Source organism: Enoplosus armatus, chromosome 11, assembly GCF_043641665.1.
Source record: "Enoplosus armatus isolate fEnoArm2 chromosome 11, fEnoArm2.hap1, whole genome shotgun sequence".
Taxonomy (NCBI): domain Eukaryota; kingdom Metazoa; phylum Chordata; class Actinopteri; order Centrarchiformes; family Enoplosidae; genus Enoplosus; species Enoplosus armatus.
In genome coordinates, this window is record NC_092190.1 from 19098322 (window position 1) to 19116868 (window position 18547).

Sequence of the window (18547 nt, forward strand, 5' to 3'; positions counted from 1 at the left end):
ATGGATGAAAAGAATAGAAAAAATTACCAGCTTCATTGTGTGTTTGTGCTTGTGTTTCTTGTTTGTAGCTGATGGCGGTGTATGAGGAGCAGGAAGCCCAGCAGAGGGGTGTGGCTAACACCAGCCTAGCCCCCAGCCCTGACCTCTACCAATCCGAGCTCTCTGTCTTCCAGCCAATCGCAGGAGGAGAGATCGAAGTCAATTCCTCAGTGCTCAAGTCCAGTGAGTCATTTTTCATTTATTTACTGTATATTTATGTTGGTCGTGCCCTGCCCTAACCTTTCATCTTTAAGGTTGCAGATCTACATATGTTAGAAGGGAGGTTTGACAATTCAGAGCTACTTTTTGAGATTTGTGTGATTTATATGTTGGCATTTGGTAGCTGTTCTTCATTGCTACATGCTTTATATATACTTTACTTTTAAAATATTAAATACTTCAGAACTTTGCAGAGCTTTACAAATTGTATAAGCACGAAGATATTTGCCTCACCTGAGGTGTAATATAAACTATATTCATCCCAGCCACAGCACTGTGCTCAAAGTTATAATGTAGTAGCTCTCTGCTCTCTAGAGGAAGAGCAATGACCTTAACATTAGCTAGGCTCTGGCATTTGTCCTCGCATCACAAAATTCTGTCAGAATTATACAAAGAACAAGTTATTCTTTATCTTTATGGAGTTTTGACCTCTTCTGATTTTTCCCCACTCCATGCACCTTGGAAGTAGGTGAAGTTGTGCCAGAAATCCCTACTCTGCCTCTTAGACTTTGTAATTTCAAGGTTTCCTGACACATGGTCTAAATACTGCTTCAAAGCACTCTTTTGACTTTACAAAGAAAGACAAGTCCTTCGGGGAACCCCTGATGTTACCTTTTTAGGCGTAACCTGTAGGTCAGTGCATAAACGAGTCAATGTCACAGCTGATGTTAAACAAGAAACAGGTTCAGTGGGGCTTAAATTTAGTGTGGAGGTTGACTGCCAGGCCAAGTCAGTGAAGGATAATAGTTAATGAAGTCCAAAACACCATTTTGGAAGGATGGATATATGATTAATGATAGATAGATGATAGATGACTAATCTGTAAATTGAAACATAAAAGAAAGTAAGAAATGATGGAGCACAGGTTTGACATTACATAATGGCTATGTTTCAGAGCCGAGCCATGTATGTTTTGTAGACAGTAGGAGTGATGTTAACTTTAAATTACAGTACAGCTAAAGGTCAGGATGTGATGGGCATTTTCTGCAGGACAGTGATGAAGATGAGGATAGCTGAAATGTTGGCAGCACTGTCTCTGAGGTGCTGAATGAGATGAAAGTGAATCAGATGAGGAGATGCAGAGGAAATAGAAGGCAGGAAGTGTATGTGTAATGTCAGGCAGCAGAACAAACTCTAATGTCTGTGTCTGCGTACTGTTACCTGGAATAGATCTGCATGACCTTTCTTTCTCTCTTTCCTGGTCCCACTTTCTGTCTTACTTCAAGTCAAGTGCCCGTTCAGTCGAGGTGCTGTAGATGCGAGTGTGAGAGGGCTTAGAGCTGTCACAGTAACTTGTTCTAATTTAATTTTGCCTTAACATAACAAACCGTGTGAGTGATGGATTGTGTGTACCTACACTTTGCCAAAACCTATGCATTACTTCCATTGGCTTCCTGCTGGCAGCTAATCACAGATTCCGCTTCCTTTAGTTATGAATTGTAGACTCTATCTCTGCCTTGTTGCACAGTCCGAACCATCCATCGAGTTGAGCGCTTGACATTTAAACACAATCTGCCAAGGTTGTTTTCAAAATGTCATTAATATGTCAAATGAAGTGTGATAATGCTCATCCATCTATTGTAATTTGCATTCTATTCTATCAGCAAGTTTCATTATTTTCACTCTTGTTGTTTTTGATGATACTATTGAAATTTCCCAGTCAGCTTGAAGGATGTTAAGCAGTTTATTCAGCTCAAGGACCCCCACACTGAACCAAAAATCATAAGCACAATTTTGCATTATATTAATTATTACTATTATTTTCCTCTTTCCTCTTGCATTAGTTCTAATTTCACATACTGTATATGTTACAGCAAAAACCCTGTATCTTGCACCTATGATCTCCTACCTGTTTTACTTGTAACGTTAATAACGGAAGAGACACTTCATCTTGTATGTCCTTCCTGAGTTGTGAAGGGGCCTTAGCTGTATGATCCAGACACTGTTAAGGCAGGAAGTTTATTCTGTTCCAGCATGGTCGCCTGTCAGCAGAGATTAGTAGTAATGTGTGACTGTCATAGTAGATTAGAGGTAACGGAGCTCTGGAGACGATCACTGTCCGTGTGAGAAGGTCAGACTTAGGCCTCTATCACTGTCTAATGTTTTACTCTGACTCTAACCACTTGTTTCTCTCTCACTGTATTTTCAAGTCTCTTGCTCATTGTTTCTGCTATCACTGTCTTTTTTTTCTCTCCAAATCGTCTTTTGTCTTTTCTTGTCTTTTTTTTCTACACCACATTCCTTTGTGTTACTCACCTCCATTCTTTTTCCATTTCTTAACAGACTTTCAAACTTCTTTTATCGCCTTTTTTCATTTATCTGTGTCCCCTGTCTCTCTACTGCTGAGATTTTCTTTACTATTATCTACTAGCTCACATGATGGCACTTGAATCTCCATGAAGGACTCAAAAATAGAAGTATGTGTTGAAGTGATTTAGCCGGGTTACATGATTAGTATCATAATAGATAGGGCAGGCCTTTCCATTGGAGTCAAAGACCACTGATCATAGTGATTTTTTGAGTGGTACCCTTCCCTTGACTCATGTAACTGCCTTAATTGTTATCATGGCTAGAATCTTTAGAGTATTGAAAGGGATGCAGAAAGGTCGTGTCAAATACTGTACATTATGCGTACGTTAGTTTGGCTGCATGATTAAAAAAAAGTCCGAAATAGCGAAAAATGGCATTTTTGACATGCGAGAGTAGGAAAAGCACAGGGGTAAATAATGAAATGAATCACTCTCTCGCTGTCGTGACTTACTGGGACACTTAAATTGAATGGAGCCATCGTTAATGTTATAGTAGCACCTGTGCTTTTCCTACCTTTAATACGACAATGCTATGATAATTTATTTATTTGCCTTTTGAAGATATTTATAGTCTGTGTTACAGATTTTCAGAAAACCATGACCCCAGTATGTTGCAGCATATATTGTTCTTTGAACATACGATACTCGAACACTGCAAATATATGCAACTGAACTGTAATGCTGCCTTTAAAACCAGGATCAGACCACATTTAAGCTATTCTGCTGATATACCAATAACAAAAATACAAGACAATATCCAGTCCCTTATAATGATTACTAGGTGATCTAAAAGTGGCATTTTGTAAAAACAGATGAATCTTAGAATTCCTACAGGTATATGGACAGAATAGTTGCACTGTTTGTCCCTAGATAGCCATTGGTATCCATCTTAAAAGTACCCTCATACAATGGAACATTCTCACTAGATCATCTCTGGTTCTATGTCGTGACAGGCCCCCTTCAGTCTTAAACTGGGGAGGTGTTACAGTGAAATGTAATACCATAAAATAACATTATATTTAAAGGCCTCTTTCATTTTTGTCTCAACTATTTTTTCAGTAGATTTTTTTGTTCTTTTATCTTCATTTTCATTGCCATTTTTGTACATTTTTATTTGTGTCTCACTGATTATCTTTTCCTTTGTTAGTCCCTTTATTTTTTTATATATCTCCTTTCATGCGTTTCTCATCTTTACATCTTTTGTTCTCTATCCATTCATCCCTCTTTCATTGCCTCTTAGTTGAAGAGATGAATTGATTGGGGGTTTGATGTAATCCATACCCCCCATCCAGTCTTAAGAGCACCAAGGGTCCATTTTGTGACAATCAATATATGACCCTACAAATATCATTTGGCATGTGTACAGAGTAGTCCACTCATTTAGAGGTTCCCTCCACCTCCATCTCTCCACCTTTCTCATTTTATTCCCAGTGGAACTATAGAGGCTAACATGACAATGTCCTTAATGTATATGTGGATTGATGGGCCATATGAATGGGGGTGGGAACGGCACTGTACCACACAGATCATAATAATACCTACAGTAATAAATGTAATTTATTTTCATAGCATTCTGCAGTGTTGACTTTTCTCACTATTTCACTGTTTCTTCAAGCTCCAGCAGCAGCACAGGCAATAGTGTGGTGTGCTTCATCCATCAGCTTCTGTTGATGATGATTTTATGCAGCAGGCTGGTGAGATGTGAAGAGGGAAACACTATCATATGTTACCTTCATGCACACAGGGATCTGCAAATCACCACTTATTGGCCATTTGGACGCATGAACACAAATGTATTAACTTCTCACGCTCAGGCTTTCAGATCTACTCCTGACGGACCTAATGAACATATGGAGCTATGCACAAATACATGAGCTTTCTGGTGACACTGCTATAATATGTAACCATATACACATATAATTGTCTCAGGCTGTGCTGGCTGATGAGTTTGGATAATTAAAAGAAGTAAATGAAACCCTTAGGTTAGAAACAACAAGAAAGAAAGCATGAACCTACAATATTTACCATGCAAATGAAACCTAAGGGTTTCATTTGCATGGTAAATATTGTAGGTTCATGCTTTCTTTCTTGTTGTTTCTATCTTTCCTTGACTTTTATCCTCCGACCACTTGTCATAACACTGTCTTCACTCTTATATCACGCTTTATTACTTTTTTTACAAGCTAAAAATGGTAGATGTACTTTAGTTTCCATGGAGTTGGCAATATGCCAGTTATGGCATCTATTTGACAAAGACTCGTTATATGTATTGTTATATATATATATGTTATATACAGTATGTCTTCATCTGAATTTAGACGCAGCTTTTTGAAAACGTGGAAAGTTTGAGTTGGCTCTATAGAAAAAATCAACAAAAAATAAAAGATCTTCTAAATCTCTTTAAATTCAATTACGTTCTATATCCTCTAGCTGTGAAAAGCTTGTCCATTTAAAAGCTGCGCCAGCCCCAGTAAATACTCGCTTATCCAGACACATTTATACATTATATACATTTGTTTACTGTAATATAGTTTCCATGTCTTCTGATTTTCTCAGCCTATTAGTGTATTACACTGAATGCCTGGATGTTTTTGTTTTAGTTTGAAAGCACACTTTGACTTGGACTGATGTCATAGGCACGTTGCAATGACAGAGTGGAAATTCATTTTGTCAACCAAACAACATAAAAATATTCATCTCTCCTCTCTCTTTCTTCTTCATCACGCTTTGACACTCCTAAAGCAACACACACAAACTCCTTTCTGTAGTGTGGCCTGACTAGCTTAGGGTCTGTATCTTGTCATCTAAAAGATTATTATTAGACATGAATTTTGCTGAACTGTGACTCAAATCAAATCAAAATAGCATTAGCAATTTTAAGGCAGTCACGGGTGTGTGAAGCAGTGCAGGTGCAGACTTTCTCTATTCTCTCGATTTGTGCATTGTTCTTTGTCTGTCTTGGTGTTTTTTTCCTCTCCGTCATATGTCTTGTTCCATTAACAGTCTGATAAGCTGTAGTCACGTTGTGTCATATTGGACCGACAGAGAGCCAAGTTCGTCCAGAGGAAACTGGAGGGGAAAAGAGCACAGCAGATTTAATATGGATTAAAAAAAAAGAGGGAAAAAAATCAAATAATGTTTTATAAGTGGGGGTTAATAATACGGCTGAAGGTCACGCATTTGCGAATGATTTTTCTGCAACTAAAACTGCTGTTTAGATGGTGTTTGGTGGTATGTCATCAACCTCCCTCTGCAGATGCCTCCTATAAACAAAGAAATTAGAAAAAGTGTTTTACAGGCTGTAGTTATCCAGTGTATACAGACATACTTTATAAACACACACACCTCTGCTTCTGCTTAAAGCAATCTTTAAGAAGGATAGACAAGCAGTATGGTGACTAATCTCAATTATGCATCATGTTGTAGATGTGGATTTGTGGCTAGAGAAGGATATCTGAAGAGCACACGTTATCCCCTTGCCGTTGATCTTTAGGTTTCCACCCAAAGAGTAGGCCTCGATAGAAAAAAATGCTCGGAGCTACCTGCACATATGAAACGTGTGTCCTTGTGTTTTCTACAGACACCCCCCTGTTGGTGAGAAGCAGCAGTGACTCAGCCCTCGGCCCCCAGCCGTCAGAGACCGACCCCTCCCTCAATGAGGACACAGCCGTGATGGTAAGACCCTGAGGCACTCAGATAAATAGACACAATGACTCTCACATACAGTTTGAAACACAGCATACACATATCGTATCCACAGAGGAAAGGCAACAGAAACAGTCTCCCCATGTGACTGAGGACACGGATGCATCAGTGAGAGCCGAATGGACAAACACAAACAACCAAGTGATGATGATGTGTGTGATATCCTGCGTATATATTAATAATCACTACTGAATCAAGTTTCAGAAAATAGCCAATAAAAGCTGCAGTTTGTTGATGGAATGAACAACAGTCAACATCAGCCATCATTTGTAAAACTAGCAGTATGTGTAGTTGGCATTGTCGAACATGTGTCAGTTATACACAAGACATCAGATTTAGATTTAATTTTCCTGTGTTGATTTTTTAAAAATACTTTTTGTCCCTCTAGTGACAGAATGGCCTCGCCTAACAATGACCAGAATAAATAGAAGAATCTAACTGGAACAATGCAGGGACATTTACTGAGCACATTCATTCTGCCGAGAGAGTAAACCCTCACATCGGACATCCCATAAACTTTCCTGTAGAGAGTCAACTGAAGACTCTAAATGTGAGAAACATATGTGTCAATAATTGCAAACATACACAACACCAGCTGCTGGTTTTTGTTTGAAAATCTAGTGGTTGACTTTAATACGGCCCTGGATAGTGCACTTTCACCAACAGATAGTACTTTTTAAGAAGTGTGAAAGGCAAACTTTGATTTGTGTCATGACATTTCTTTCATTAAGTCTTTTTCCGTTGAGTTCGTATAGGTTCATCAGCTTTTGTAAGATGTTGATTTAGTATGATGAATCCTCATGGACACTATGAGCTTTCCTCAGTGCCATCATAATCTAATAGGCAGATCACCATGGAAAAATGCTAATCATGTTAACACTCCCAAGGGGTTAAACACTTTGATTTTAATGACCTCATGGCCTTTCCTCCAGTAGGATTCCCAGGACACCATTGCTGATAATGCTCAGAGCTTAGCAAATTGTTGATGTAGTCTTTTATACTTAACTTTTTACTACCTACAAATCTATTTCCTAGAATGACCAAATTTCTCCCACTGAGACTTTAATTCTCTGTTAGAGACATAAGTAAAGGTCCAACCAAACATTTGCAGTGGTCCAAAATAATTAAAGAAATGTCTGAGATTCTAATTTGTGTCAGGCCTTGTTGTGTATCCAGGAAAGCCTCACATATATACTGAACATATATCGTATAGATCGTTCATTGATGAGGACGTTTTATTTAGAAAAGCATTCAGAATAATTCAATAGATATCAAATGAACAGTGATTGAATTTGTTTATCGGCTTGGTTTACTGCTCTCTTTTATTAGGTATATTTCATACCTACAAAATCTAAAAATGTACATCAATTTTATTGCAGCCAACCAGTGTAATTTAATCAGTACATATCAGTACTGACAAAACACGCAGGAAGAAACTTTTTCCGTAATGCTGACATATGCCAGCAGTGTGTTTCTGTGTGTAGTGGGGGTATATGTGTTAAGGTTGGGGGGGGGGGGCGCGCTTCTTTCTAATCCAGACATGCTTTGTCACATCAAACTCCACTAACAAAGACGGATGGCTCTCTCTGGGTTTTCTCTCTCTTTTTATCTTTTCACTCCCTTTCTCCAAAGGGCAGAGGGCAAACACTTGCTTCTTTCTCCTTCTTCTCATCTGCTTCTTCCTCCTCCTCTTCCTCCCCTCCTTCCTTACCGCTGATCTCACTTTTTCATCTCTCCTTTTTTTCCCCCTATTTTCAACATCTCGATCCAAATGGTGTCACAATTAATACTTTCGGGTCCATGTCTGACATAAAGCCAACACAAAATGAGCTACTATTGAACTGCAAAACACACCATTCTTCTTTTAATCTCATCTCATTTTGTTCTGCTATGAAAATTGCAATTCTGTAAATGCTTCCTAATTTCTCCCTTCTATCAAAACAATTTACTCTCTAAACAACTGTTCTCTTCCATTCTCTCCAGCCTCCACGTCTGCTTTGTAACTTTGACCTTAGGGCCTGATGTCTAAGCCATTGATCTATGTTGCCCATTCTCTCTCCTCTGAAGCTAATATATCATTTTTTTCTGCATCTCCTATTTCCTCTTCTTCACTGCATATCTGCTCATGTTTCTGACCTCTGCCACATCATCCCTCTATCCATGATACAGACCCTGGTCATTTTCATGGTTGTCATTTTACAATTATTGAACTCAAACTGAACTGAGAATGAGCTACTCCATCTCTCAGGTTTACTCTCTAATCTTCTGTTTACATTTTGTGATACCGTCACTGTTTATTCTGAGTTTCCACATCTCATAGGAGGTAGATATAGCACATGATTATCATCCCCAAATGTTTTTCTGTCCACTCTTGGAAAGTAAATCACCAAATTTTATCTTATTCCCTCCTTTGTTCTTCTCTTCCACACTTTTACCCTACCTTCCCCACCAATTATTTTGTCAGCTTCTCTGAGGTGATGCTTCTTACATGTATTTTACACAAATATACACCTTTTCACTACAGAGTCATGCTCGGTGACACTTGGCGAACGTGGTAATGAATAGTATCGTAATACAGTGTGCCAGTTGCGTAGAGATGTAGTTTTGTTTACTTGTTATGATAGTGTTACAGTTTCATACTCCCTGTAGACGGTTGGACACAGCAAATCCCTCAAGTTCACTGGTTAAAGGAACTCCACGCCTGATTGGACTCTTGAGTGGTGAGTCCTCTTCCCTTGAGATTCCTCACTGGACAAACATTTTTTTTTTACCCACGCTGTATTCCCCGTTGAACCACCTGTTTGCATGGTTCACTTCTTTTGGGGGATGTGATTGATTCTCAGAGGTGGCTGGTCTCCCTGCTTAATGTTGCTGAGGCTGGTGAGGTAGTAGTTGTACCATTAGTGGTAGCAGATAATGTTGTTTTTGATAAAGATGTTAAGAGGGGCAACAACATTTTCCTGGTGAACTGTAAGCCAAAGCTTAGGAATGTAGATCATGTTGTTCTGAGCCCACCTTACGTCTTTGCTCTGTTTTCACTGCATGCTGTCACTCCTGTGGCTGTCAATATGAAATATTCCCTGGTGTCTATTACACAGTAGGCCTGTCCAGACTGTGTGCGCCTGGGTGTTTATCTGTTGGTGTGCCTGCATGAGAGCATGCATATATGTGACTGTTGCCACACCAGCTGTGGTCTCTTTATTGCAGTTCATGCTAGCTCCTCAGGTTTCCCTACTGTCTCATTTTACACATAACATTACAGCTTTGATCAATAAGTTCTTGAATGAAAACTACTATCACATGGTTTTGTGCTGGTTAATAATCTACACAGTGGTGTAACACTCCATTATAGTGTTGTAATAGAACGGGTCAACTGTATGTGAACATAGCAGAGTTTTCAGAGTTGGGAATTTGCTAACGTCTGAGGGAACAGAGGAGTTCCAAAATGAGGGAAGCTATCATATCATCTAATATCTAATGTTATATAACTTTCTCTCCTGGACTATCAAATGCTCCTCAAAAGAGCTGTGGCATGGAGATAAAAGTAGATGGATCAAATACCTGTCTTGAATAAGTTGCCATGGAATTTGAAAGCTGCATCTTTAACCTTCAACAATCAGCTGTAGTGATTCTGCTTAGTCCCAATCAGCTTCTTTGGAAAATTTAAGTAAGTTGTTGTTCCCACTCTCTCCTCATGTTAGAGAGTTTGATAGAGGAGTCAAAACAAATATAATTCCTAACTAACTGTAACTTTAGACGGCCCTTGTGGACTTGTCTTTGCTGTGATTGGCCTATTCTGATGTGTATGCCTTATAAAGAAATAGCTGAAAGAGAGTGACAGTATTTGACTGTCAGTTGCACAGACATCAAGGCTGACAGCAGTCAGATCCTTCTTCTCAGACCTCCACTTGTGAATGATTTTAACTTGGACCAGTTTTATAAAGTAAGCTTACCCTCTAAATAAGAGTCAACAAGAAATCTGTCTAGTCATAGGAGAAAGAAATGTTTGAATAACTGCTAACATGTACAACACCATCCACTGATTTTAGTTTCTGCAGTGCAAGAGAAGCGACCTTAGCATGTCCTAAGTGGTTATATTATATCCAGCAAGGCATCAGTTGATTCAGAGATGTGTTTTATTTGGGGCATAAAGTGGAGATGTATAAAGTAAATGACATGGTTTAGTCCAGCCATTACAACAAGTGTCAGAATGGCTGATTTTCTTCACATGTTTCTGTCTGCTTGATGCCCTTGCGTGCCTCACATCTTTCCCCTGTCTCTGCTTTTCTGTCTCACACCTGCTGTGCTGTAATAACTACACATGAGTTTTGAAGTGGCACATGACTCTCTGACTACTGTATATAAAGGAATTCTCTCTCTGTATATCTCCCTCCTCTTCCTCATACGTCATTTTCTCAGTCAGTCTTTTTTCGTCTCCTTCACTTTCCTTCTTCCTTCTCTTTCACTCACATACTCACTCACGCACACACACAAACTCACTCACACTCAGTCACTTGCTCAGAGGTCTGTCTCTTCTCAACCAGCCAGGTTCAGATGGAGGTAATGACTCCAGGTAATTGTTCAAATTGTCACTTGGCCTTTTGGTGAGAGCGATGAGGGGAAGAAAGTACTCTTCTTGCAGTAATTCTCTGTCTTTCTTCTCCATCTTCTCTCCTACTTTCTTTCCCCTCTCTTTATTTCATTTCAATCCAGAAAGATTTACTGGTGCAGCTCCTCCGTTCTAAATGCCAGGCACAAATAAGTACAGTCAGCCACAAAGCCACTCTCTCTTTCCCTCTGTCGCTTTCTCTCACGCTCACAACACACACACAGGGTTGCAGGTCAGTTCCAATGTGTTAATCAGGCTGTGAGTGTTTGTTCTTGTCCAGAATACTACTGGGGCTAATAAGGCAGTACAGCACTTATTTATCATGCTACACCTGGGTGTGTGTGCACACGTGCGTGTTCATTGGCATGTGTGTGTAATGGCTTTTGTGCTGCCAGCCAGCATGTATGCATGTTTTTCCGTTAAGCAATTTTGTATGCCTGTACATGGTTTTTATGTGTTTGCACCTTACCTCTTCCTCTTTGTGCTTTCCCCAATGCCTATGTGTTGAAATAGAGAACTGAACTCATATTCATTAAGTATGCCAAATGAATCTGACAAGTACTGAACAATAACAGGAAGCCACTTTTTTTCCACCCTGTTGCACTAATGATGCTCGAAGGAAGTAAATGTTGTGCTTATGATATGGTGTTGTTTATTTCCTACTCAATTTGTTCACTCTAACTCAATCATTTCAACAAAACAAAAACATAAAACATGTCACATTGTCATTGTGCCATTCATCCTTAAACTGCTAAACTGTACAAAGAAGGGAATCCTGTCAAATACAACAAATTAATAAAAATTAAAAATCATACGTTATATTCTGAATATTTTTTTGTTCACTTCCCTGTTCAGACCTCTGGCCCTCTGACATGGTATTTATCAAAACACATATTCACTTCGATTCATCAGCCATATCCCCGAAGAGATCCCTGAACACACACAACATACACAACTGTCCAGCATGCATTGCTATTAATTTATCATACTCACTCTGGGAGCGTTTTCAGGGAACACTTAGCTTGATTGGTTATTCAGTAATTAGTAATATCACTAAAAGTTCACTTTTTTTTTATCCACTTTTAGTAATTATTAGATTGGAAGGAGAAGACTTAATACTTGCGGCCCATTTATTATAAGCATAGTTATTCAAGTTAGGATTATCCATCATTGAGTTAAAATGGAAAAATGGAAATTCTGCTTCTCTATCCTCCAGTATTTGGAGGGCCACTAATGCTTACAAGTATCGACTGAGCTGTCCAAGGTAGGCAGACTAATGTGTTCAGTTTTTTTTCCCTGCAGTTGTCCTCCATATATTTCTTTGTCATTTAATATGTATATTTTTTTTTATTTCTAGTGAGCTTTTGCTTCTCGTGTACAGAAATAGTCTTTCTTTATTGGACTGTTTGTGGCACTTTACATTTTGATAGAGTGTAATTATTAATGACCGTGACCGTGCTGATCAACCTTGAAACATATTCATATTGGGGTTTTTGATTTTCTTTTATCCTTTATATTTTGCTGCTTTAGTGATGGTTTAAGAATGTGCACCTTTAATAATCAAAATATTGGCCCATGCTAATGTTGAAAAGTCTACTAGTATTATGTAATTGGAAATACGTCATGAAAATAACGTGTAATTGGTGGAAATGTTCAGATGACTAGTTAGATAGTAACATAGGACATCTTAAGGCTTTTTTGAGCAAAAACAATAACAAACAAGCCACTTAACCATTGAACAAATGTATATTTTGCTGTTATATCACTGTATCGATGACATTGTAAGGTTAATATGAATAATGACACACATTTATTTATTCAGATTAATTTACTTGTTCTAAATTAGCCTTTGATAAGTAACATACGTTGCTGGCCTTTGTAATTAATATGTTGCTCTTCCAAAGAGAGAGAGACAAAGAGAGGGAGAGACTATTTCTACTTGCAGTTATTAAATGAGACATACAATTAGGCACCAAAGACTTTCCAATTAATGTATGAGAGGCTGTTGTTATGACAAAGAGGTTAGGATAATTAATGTTACCTGTCATTCTGTTAGTAATTAAGCTCACATGACAGCATTTGTAGCTGGGCCAGACTAATTGTTTTCCAAAGCACCCAACCCCAAACATATGGTTACAGTATCTGCAGTCTGTCATTCACTGGTGGTCTCATCTCACCTTTATCCAACTCTTCTCATCAGCCACTGCCTCTGACATTTTCATGCTTTCTTTTTTTTTTACATCTTCAGCTGTTGTTCCTTCGACGCAGCCTGAATCTCTTCTGCTCTCTGACATCTTTCTCATGATTTCTCTCTTTATTACTCATCGGTCTTGCTCTCAGCTTCTTCTCTTTCTTTCCCTCTCCCCTTCTCTGACAGGTGGTGCAGGTCATATGGCAACAGGGTGAGAGGTCAAAGGTGAAAGGTCATGTTAAGAGTCCATTAGTGCCTACTACTAACATTGAGCCTTATTGACCTGCGTGTGTTTGTCTGCATATGCTCACACAAACATGCACTCGGAGTGCACGCTTAAGCCCAGATATCCACATACAGACACATATGCAGATAATATTCCAATTATTTTGCCAGATATTCAGATGCTACAATGATCAAGACAGGGCAAATTTATTTATATGGCGTAATTCATGCTTGAGGCAATTTCAAAGTGCTTTACATACATTAGATTGGCTTTAATTTTGAAATCAATCTTTTAAAGGCATAGTCTGGGCAAACCTTATATCAATTACAGTTATAATGTCTGATTTCAGTGTACATCTACTATTTGATATCCACATGCCAATAATTTTTAAACATGGCACCTTCCTTTAAAACGGGAGGGCCAAACCGTGTGAACAACAACAGCAACTAATAGTTGGAGAGATGACATTAGAAGAAAGCATCGAAGGATATCAGGGATATGGGAGAAATCAACATTTATCATGACGTATTATGTGTGATACACGTCGGTAAAACTTCAATGGAGCTGTAGATTTTTGTATGCTAACAAAAAGATTGTTGTTTAACTTTGAAAAAATCCAGAAGGGTCCGAATCCTAATTGGAAATGTTGCTGTAGATTTTTATTTTTCTTAGAATATGGATAGTTAACCCCAGGAGCACGTTTTACGTTTTCAAAAAGATAAAAGCACCCCTCAATCATTTTGCTTTTAAATAAAGAAGCTTGTAGAAAAGCAGCTGGCCTGGGGGTGCCATCTGGGCTCAATTCAATCAATACTTCTCCTCAAAGTGTCTAATAGATAGAGATATATAGATATATCAGATATTCATCTTAACTCTGTGGACTCACAAACATATGTAGCTGTGATCGAATGTTACAGTCATATATTGAGTATTAGATGATTTGTCACCGCTGTACCGTCGGGCTTGTGACCTCGTCCCTGTGGAGCTCACCTCTCTGTGTCTCTAACACAAACACACACACTTCATGCAAGCCCTATGTCATTGTATTAAGTAATTATTACAGCTCCCTTGGCTCACATTTACACTCTTCTTTCTCACACCTCTCTCTCTCTCTGTCTCTCAGTTGCCATGCCCACTGACAGCGTTATTTATTACTGCTTGACAACACTGTCTCCTTGCCTTCATGTATTAATTGCTATTTGTACATCATCCATCCATCAATTTAGCAGCTCCTCCACTCATCACTTCACTCATCAATTCATTCATTCCCTTTCATCCCCCTTTCTTTCAAATTGCAAAGACATTGTTGAGCTCAGGATTTCATATTGGGTGTAGTGCAGTAAAAACTAAAATCAGAACAGGGGGAGAGTTCCTTAATTCCTCCACTTAGTCACTCATCACAGTTTTTGTTTATTCACGCTGTTTATCATTCATTTTTTCTTTTGTCCTTTCATTAAGTGTTCCACGTCCGGACTGATTGAATGTGCTGCTGGAGCCTGCTCTTTTCACTGTCTCTTCTCCAAATGCCGCTCACTCGCTAACAGGAAGGTGTTCTGTGTGTTTTCTCCGCAGGCAGCCAGTCCCGCTGTGGAGAGGCCAGCAGGGGTAGACCGATCCCAAGGCAAACACGCCTTCAGTGGCAGGTTAGTTTGAGTATTATTTTAGTTCTGATGTCCACTTTGATGTGGATACATTCAATTCATCGTGCTGAATCTATGTCTTAACAAACTCCAATATTGGGTCTGATTAAATGGTCTCAATAAGTGACTCTATCTCGCTGTCTTTAGGACTCTGTGTGTTATTTAGTTGTGAGGATAGCTTTTGCCTGTGTGTGTGTGTGTGTGTGTGTGTGTGTGTGTGTGTGTGTGTGTGTGTTTGTGCCCTACTTTCCCTTCATTAAAGCTGTATTCCAATCCAGATCAAGGCCTTTGCAGATATAGTTAGTGTAAAGAAGCTCCATCATTAGCCCACTACAAAAGACTGCCAAAACAGGGTCATGGTCACACACACACACACACACACACACACACACACACACACACACACACACTCACCCAACACACACAGACTTGTGTAAGCTGCCATACACACATGCCCTCAAAAATAAACAGCTACAAACATACTTGCATCCCCTTTTTTTTTTTTTCCTTTTACAGGCACACACAACTGAACACATAACACACATGCATACACTAATGAGTGCTGCTTAATTAAGTGTAGGGGTGCAGGATGCCCTATGTCTCCTGTGGGTCTTTTAACTGTGTGTGTGTGTGTGTGTGGCAGTGTGTGGGGTAGTCTCATGCAACACAGAATGAGGACAGACACCATACATGTAACAAACATGTAGAAAAAATACTTGTCTCTGATAAATCGGTTTATGAATAGTCAGAGTAAGGCATTACTCGGGTTAAGATGTTTGCCTGTGCTGCTTCTAGTACCAAGCCATTAATATTCCTTTTTCCATATTAGCATAATACTAGCATAGGTTAAGACGCCCCTCCACATTGTTGTTCAGCATCCACATTCTTCTCCAGTATTTAGCCTCAAATCTCTTGACACATAACATGATACACCCTTGCATTAAATATGAGGCCTTGGCTGTGTAATTGTTTCTTTTAGCTCAATATTGTAGCCTGCAATAAAACTGAGGCTTTGGGAAATAACAGGGGATTTGTTGCTTTATTGATTCAGCCATATTTTACCACAAACCACATTATTCTAAAGTGAAAAAGTAAAATGAAAGTAAACACATCCTAAATGATCATTGCAATCACCCATCACCAACTAAATTAAATATGGGGGTTGAAGCAGGATGTAGCCTTGCAGTATGCACAGTAATGGATATTTTGCACAATGATTGTAATGTTCACTTAGATTTTTAAACTTACCCATAAGTGGTTTAGATAATATGGCTAAAATGCTTATTTGTTTATAACATTTGTAATTTTTGCCCTGCTGGACTTTGTTGTGATGTCTAACGTAAAAGCATTATGTCCCAACCAGCCTGATGTTTCCATTAGTGGCCGTGGCACGAGTGAAAATAATAAAATGTTACTAAAAAATATAGGAAACAAATATAGAAAAAAAAAAAGTGTCCCCAAAACTGAACCAAGGCCAGTCTTTGCAATAGCATGACTAATACTAACCCCAGGCAGTGAAGTCAGTTGTACTTTGGAGAAAGTGGCCGTTACATGACTGATGAAGGCGCTGCTCTGTCTGACAACACTGACCTCTGCTAATGGAAAGGGTATTACTCTGTGTTTTTAAATCAGCAGGTCACTATGGGTGTGCAATTAATCCACAATCAATCCATAAATACTAAAACAACATAATATGTAGTTAACCTGTAAAGAAGACATGTAGGGAGAGAGAGTTATGAGAGAGCTGTGTGGAGAGAATAGTGTCTGACCTCAGCCTTAGCAGTTTTAACCTCTCTCCATAGCAACCGGCTGCAGCCACAGAGCACAGACAGAGATTAGATCACACAGACTCACACACACTCATCGTCGTCTTCATCGTGCACTACACACAGGCGCTCTCCATGCAAGGTCTGGGCAACAACAGACTTTGTCGCCTTTCTGTTGAGTTACAGTGCATCCGGAAAGTATTCACAGCGCTTCACTTTTTCCACATTTTGTTATGTTGCAGCCTTATACCAAAATGGATTAAATTCATTTTTTTCCTCAAAATTCTACACACAACACCCCATAATGACAACGTGAAAAAAGTTTATTTGAGATTTTTGCAAATTTATTAAAAATAAAAAACCTGAGAAATCACATGTACATAAGTATTCACAGCCTTTGCTCAATACTTTGTTGATGCACCTTTGGCAGCAATTACAGCCTCAAGTCTTTTTGAATATGATGCCACAAGCTTGGCACACCTATCTTTGGGCAGTTTCACCCATTCCTCTTTGCAGCACCTCTCAAGCTCCATCAGGTTGGATGGGAAGCGTCGGCGCACAGCCATTTTCAGATCTCTCCAGAGATGTTCAATCGGATTCAAGTCTGGGCTCTGGCTGGGCCACTCAAGGACATTCACAGAGTTGTCCTGAAGCCACTCCTTTGACATCTTGGCTGTGTGCTTAGGGTCGTTGTCCTGCTGAAAGATAAACCGTCGCCCCAGTCTGAGGTCAAGAGCGCTCTGGAGCAGGTTTTCATCCAGGATGTCTCTGTACTTTGCTGCATTCATCTTTCCCTCTATCCTGACTAGTCTCCCAGTTCCTGCCGCTGAAAAACATCCCCACAGCATGATGCTGCCACCACCATGCTTCACTGTAGGGATGGTATTGGCCTGGTGATGAGCGGTGCCTGGTTTCCTCCAAACGTGACGCCTGGCATTCACACCAAAGAGTTCAATCTTTGTCTCATCAGACCAGAGAATTTTGTTTCTCATGGTCTGAGAGTCCTTCAGGTGCCTTTTGGCAAACTCCAGGCGGGCTGCTATGTGCCTTTTACTAAGGAGTGGCTTCCGTCTGGCCACTCTACCATACAGGCCTGATTGGTGGATTGCTGCAGAGATGGTTGTCCTTCTGGAAGGTTCTCCTCTCTCCACAGAGGAACTCTGGAGCTCTGACAGAGTGACCATCGGGTTCTTGGTCACCTCCCTGACTAAGGCCCTTCTCCCCCGATTACTCAGTTTAGATGGCCGGCCAGCTCTAGGAAGAGTCCTGGTGGTTCCGAACTTCTTCCACTTACGGATGATGGAGGCCACTGTGCTCATTGGGACCTTCAAAGCAGCAGAAATTTTTCTGTAACCTTCCCCAGATTTGTGCCTCGAGACAATCCTGTCTCGGAGGTCTACAGACAATTCCTTTGACTTCATGCTTGGTTTGTGCTCTGACATGCACTGTCAACTGTGGGACCTTATATAGACAGGTGTGTGCCTTTCCAAATCATGTCCAATCAACTGAATTTACCACAGGTGGACTCCAATTAAGCTGCAGAAACATCTCAAGGATGATCAGTGGAAACAGGATGCACCTGAGCTCAATTTTGAGCTTCATGGCAAAGGCTGTGAATACTTATGTACATGTGATTTCTTAGTTTTTTATTTTTAATAAATTTGCAAAAATTTCAAAAAAACTTTTTTCACATTGTCATTATGGGGTGTTGTGTGTAGAATTTTGAGGAAAAAAATTAATTTAATCCATTTTGGAATAAGGGTATAACATAACAAAATGTGGAAAAAGTGAAGCGCCGTGAATACTTTCCGGATGCACTGTATGTCATGATCAAACCTTATCA

The 18547-nt window shown here is 39.5% G+C and overlaps 1 protein-coding gene across 1 annotated transcript in view; it reads left to right on the plus strand.

The window, feature by feature from the left end:
- The window catches only part of pard3bb (par-3 family cell polarity regulator beta b), a 177347-nt gene that overhangs the window by 37961 nt on the left and 120839 nt on the right, over positions 1–18547 (plus strand). The window contains exons 4-6 of the mRNA XM_070914428.1: positions 69–222; positions 6148–6242; positions 14871–14941. Coding sequence (XP_070770529.1) covers positions 69–222; positions 6148–6242; positions 14871–14941 — 320 coding nt within the window. The remainder of the gene's footprint in view (positions 1–68; positions 223–6147; positions 6243–14870; positions 14942–18547) is intronic.